The sequence below is a fragment of the Entelurus aequoreus genome, linkage group LG01, assembly GCF_033978785.1.
Source record: "Entelurus aequoreus isolate RoL-2023_Sb linkage group LG01, RoL_Eaeq_v1.1, whole genome shotgun sequence".
NCBI classification, from domain to species: Eukaryota; Metazoa; Chordata; class Actinopteri; order Syngnathiformes; family Syngnathidae; genus Entelurus; species Entelurus aequoreus.
Window position 1 is genome coordinate 59,283,697 of NC_084731.1, and position 5,492 is coordinate 59,289,188.

Below are 5,492 nucleotides of genomic sequence, written 5' to 3' on the forward strand. Positions count from 1 at the left end.
ACATTAATAACACAACACCATAAAACGTTAATAACTTCAAATCAATTACACAAAAAATAGTTTGCAGCACAAACGATTGGGACTAGTTTGCGGTGGTGTAGACATAGTTGGGGGGGCGGGGGGGGGGGTCAAGTAATGATTAATAACATGTTAATTACACGTTAATAACATAAAACGTTAATAACTTAAAAATTACACCATAAATAGTTTGCAGCACAAAAGATGTGGACAAAGTGATTTATCATCAAGTTTTAAAAACCATGACTAATGATGTCCAAATACTTTTAAGCCCTTAAAATAAAAATGCTATATTATTTTATATATGTTGTATAATTTTGAATAGTTAAAGCAAAGCTAAGAAACTGATAGTTTCATTTCAAAATGTTAAAAAAATAAAAATAAAAATAAAAATAAAACTGTCCCAATACTTGTGCAGATGAGAATATTCTCTGGCCCCTCCCTCATTGGTTGTGTCCCCAAAGGAGGCGGGACTAAGATGGGGTAACCCCGCCCCCTCGCGGATTGCTTCCTCTTTCCGCCAGAACGCTGATGTGTTACTAACTTTGTCACTAACTTCACTCTCCAACGCGGCTAAAATGTGGCATTTCGGTTCCAAAGTGGCGCTGCTTCTCCTCTTGGCTTTCCCATGCGGGCTGCTATCCATCAGTAAGTTGTGTCTTTTATCTTGTGGTGTGGTTCAAAAAGCTAATAAGACAGCCAAACATATCGACGTGGCATATTTTTACTACATAGACTCAATCGGACTTTTCCAATCTTCTGACGTTTTTTCGCTCGAAGCTGGAAACTCCACAAACTTTTTTTTTAATCTTGCGCGGCTCGTGTAGATTTTATCACGCCGAAATGAATGAAAGTAACGTTTGCCATCTGCGAGCGTTAAACGTGACGACTTGTGCTCAGACTTGCCGTGCAAAGACAAAAGTTATTTAAGAAAAAACTTGCAGATGTTTTATAATGTTCTGTTTGGACTTGAAGTGTGGTTATATTGATATTCTGCTCGTGCCTGCAGGGACACGTCACCATAGGTATCTGCTACAACTTGTGTTATGACGTCATACTCCAGCGCACACACACACACTGATGCTTTTCAGCTATACACAGTAACATAAAAACATATTTATGCACTGCATTGCATTATTTTCTATGTTTAAATTGTAATGCAGATCACCAGAAGTTATGGAAAAGTCAAATAACATTTTCATGACATATCCATGTTTATTAACACAAAAATAAATTATGCTCAGGGAAAGAAAAAAATCAACCTTTACAGAGTTATTAACGCTTTGCTAATAACGCTTTGTTATTACAACCAGGGAAGCATTAATAATATTAATTTTTAACATTAAAATACAGTAGCGTAGTAGGCCCATGTATTCATTAAAAACGAGGCAGAGGTTTTTATTTAACAAGTACAGTGCAGGCCAAAACTTTGGACACGCCTTCTCCTCATTCAACGTGTTTTCTTTATTTTCATGACTTTTTACATTGTAGATTGTCACTGAAGGCATCAAAACTATGAATGTGGAGTTATGTACTCGACAAAAAAAGGTAAAATAACTGAAAACATGTTTTTTTTATTCGAGTTTCTTCAAAATAGCCACCCTTTGCTCTGATTACTTTTTCGCACACTCTTGGCATTCTCTCCATGAGCTTCAAGAGGTAGTCACCTGAAATGTTTTTCACTCCACAGGTGTGCTTGAAGCTCATGGAGAGAATGCCAAGAGTGTGCAAAGCAGTAATCAGAGCAAAAGGGTGGCTATTTTGAAGAAACTAGAATATAAAACATGTTTCCAGTTATTTCACCTTTTTTTTTGGTTAAGTACATAACTCCACATGTGTTCCTTCATAGTTTTGATGCCTTCAGTGACAATCTACAATGTAAATAGTCATGAAAATAAAGAGAAACACATTGAATGAGGAGAAGGTGCGTCCAAACGTTTGGCCTGTACTGTATATTAAATATTTTTGGCCACGACACAGTTTGAACGGTAACACTATCCATCCATCCATCCATTTTCTACCGCTTGTCCCTTTTGGGGTCGTGGGGGGTGCTGGAGCCTATCTCAGCTGCATTCGGGCGGAAGGCGGGGTACACCCTGGACAAGTCGCCACATCATCGCAGGGCCCGGTAACACTATGTTTGGTATATTTAAGTGATTCTTTGGTGTACCACTAGATGGTGCCTGTACCACAGTTTGGGAATCACTGTCTCGAAAAGAATAAGAATGAACTCAACGTGAGGCAGGCCATCTGCATACCAAATTGAAATAGGAGTGTGACTATTAATTGGCCACCGATTAGTACTGGCCGGTTTTCGTGAAAAGTTTGTGACTGCCATTGATACTGTTTTAGTCCTTCGACCTGATAGCAGCTAATCATGTGTCTCCATACACAGTGTGGAGCCGCTTCCCCAAGTTAATGATAATCGCCTGCTTTACGTCAAGTAAACTGCATTTTTCAGTATCTTAAGTAGAGTTATCACTGGAGGACTAGGCAAAACACAAAGAGCATTCCAGGAGCAGGCATGCTATTAGCTAAGATAACCGCTAGTCTAGCTTGAAAGAACACCAAGAAGTAAGAGCTTAGTGAAGTTTAAGTAGCGTAACAGCAGAAAGTAAGCAGTTATTAACAGGAAATGAACAAGCATAACAAAGACTATAAAAATGGGAGCCATTACCTCCCTGCTTGGCACTCGGCATCACGGGTTGGAATTGGGGGTTAAATCACCAAAAATGATTCCCGGGCGCGGCCACCGCTGCTGCCCACTGCTCCCCTCACCTCCCAGGGGGTGATCAAGGGTGATGGGTCATATGCAGAGAATAATTTTGCCACACCTAGTGTGTGTGTGACAATCATGGGTACTTTAACTTTAAGAAGATTAATAAGAGTCTAGACCGGGGGTCCTAAACGTACGGACCAACAGGTTTTATTGGGCCCGCGGGATGAGTTTGCTAAGTATAAAAATGAGCTCGAAATTTTTGAATGGACGAAACTGCTGTTCTAAATGTGTCCACTGGATGTTGCAATAGCAATTCTTTCAGAGGGGGCGGAGCTACGTGCCGTGTTAAGATAGAGACAACACTTGCGTGTTTGGACACTACGTACTTAGCTGCTTATTAGTGCTAGTATACAACATGTGGATCGTTACTTTCATGCCTTGATTGTCTAATGTAACCTGTGACATTCCCCTTAACCCCCCCAAAAAATGCTTTTGATAATCTGTACATTTCCTGTTGTACTTATGAGTGGGGACACATTTTCTGGGCGCACATAAATATGCCGAAATAATATGTATCCGCTTTTAACTTCATGTGAGATTCATGAAATAAGTCCAAATTGACACGTTTTGTTGTAGATGATGTTACATATGTACAGAATAAACCAAGTGATGTTAGTACATCAGTTGAGGAAAAAAAGTAAATTACCTTTATAACATCCTGTCATTTAATTTTGATATTATTATTCATTTAATCTTCTGATAGATTAAAAAATAACACCAGTGGGAGCATTTTAAAACTCTGCCAGACTCAACTCCACCTATTTGACTGATGAACATTATCACATAATTTATTCAGAAAGTATGAATAACCACAAATGAAGATAGAATCCTATCAACTGCAACATGTAAAAAAAAATATGATTTGCACATTTTCACAATGTGTGTCTTTATTTTTAAGCTTTCATGCCGTGATCTTACCATCGTGTGTTATTGTGTACTTTTTGACTTTGTTTCGCCCAAACAATTGTATGTCATAAAAGAGTATCCGTAACTAGTTTAAATACTATATTGATGTTGTTAACTGTCAATAGCACTCAACATAAATAAAAATAAAAAATCTTATTAAGTTAAATTAAATTTCCAATGATTGTCACACACACACGAGGTGTGGTGAAATGTATCCTCTGCATTTGACCCATCCCCTTGTTCACCCCCTGGGAGGTGAGGGGAGTAGTGAGCAGCAGCGTGCGCCATGCTCGGGAATCATTTGGTGATTTAACCCCCCAATTCCAACCCTTGATGCTGAGTGCCAAGCAGGGAGGTAACGGGTCCCATTTTTTGTAGTCTTTGGTATGACTCAGCCGGGGTTTGAACTCACAACCTACCGATCTCAGGGCAGACACTCTAACCCAGACCTGGGCATTCTGCGGCCCGCGGGCCGCATCCGGCCCTTTGTGCGTCCCTGTCCGGCCCGCGTGAGGCCAATTATAAATTACAAAATAAATTTTAAAAAGTATCTATGTCGAGTGTGCAATACAACGGTGCTGCTTTTGTTTTGAAAATCGTTATTTGTATTACTTCCGTGTGGACGTATGCGTGATTGTGAGTGAATGTGAACAACTGCAATTACAAAATAAAGTTGAAAAAACATCTATGTCCTGCGCGCAATACAACTGTGCTGCTTTTATTTTGAAAAGTATTATTTATGGGCGTGTGTCCGTGTGTAACCTGCGAGTGAAGGTGCACATGCAGCGACAAGTGATGCACGGTTTACACCCGAGACGCCAAAAAGAGAAAAGTTGATGAGGAATGGCGTGTTTCCAACAACACATGAACTGCAAAGCAACGTCCCCTCACCTAAGGTGCGTGCCTGCGCAATTGCGCACTGCTCAAGCGTCCGCTGCGCGCAGCAAGTATATGCCGCGCACCAAATCAAATCCCATCTGAATTATAAACAAAATAAACATATTTATTCTATGGAATTTTGCAATGCAACTTTGAGTGACAGTGACAACAAGCGGCCCTAATGGTGTTCGTCAACACCGTTCAATTGAACACCGTTCAATTATTATAACGTCTATCGAGATGCTTCGAGGACAGGAATTATATCGATCACTTTATTGAACAAAACTGTTTATATTCGGACATAACCACACCAAAAACATGAGTAAAACAATTCTATCTGGAAAAACTAGTCATTTTCTGCCGTACAAACCAGGCCAAAACCAACTTGTCATCTGTCACCAACACGCATAGCACTAAACCACTGGTGCGTTTAAGGCCACACAAAAAGTCGAACAACTCAAACACCACACAAAGTTACACTATGACTCCTCAGTCATACGTGTGCTTATTTTACTGTCATTTATTATTAATGTTAATTTATATATATTAGTCATGGAATGCTGTTACACACACTATGTTGAAGTATTACTATTATTATTATTATTATTATTATTTATCTTACGGTATACATCAAAAATAATATTGAGCAAAATTTAATTGAAATATTGTCGATGTGGCCCTCCAGCAGTGCTCGGGTAGCTCATGTGGCCCCCGGTAAAAATTAATTGCCCACCCCTGCTCTAACCACAAGGCCACTTAATACATGTGATCGGTATTAGTATCGTCCGATCTCACTCATGGTTAAGTACAAACCCCAAAACCAAAAACCTTGTGTATATCATAAATAAAAACTAAATCCAATGATTTGCTAATCCTTTTTAACCTATATTCAATTGAATAGACTGCAAAG

The 5,492-nt window shown here is 39.3% G+C and overlaps 1 protein-coding gene across 1 annotated transcript in view; it reads left to right on the forward strand.

Annotated features, from left to right (window-relative positions):
• The first annotated feature begins 509 nt into the window (after nt 1-509).
• LOC133633795 (translocon-associated protein subunit alpha-like) overlaps nt 510-5,492 on the forward strand; it is a 19,558-nt gene continuing 14,575 nt past the window's right edge. Inside the window, exon 1 of the mRNA XM_062026537.1 lies at nt 510-666. Within this exon, the coding sequence (XP_061882521.1) occupies nt 597-666 (70 nt within the window). The 5' untranslated portion in view covers nt 510-596. The remainder of the gene's footprint in view (nt 667-5,492) is intronic.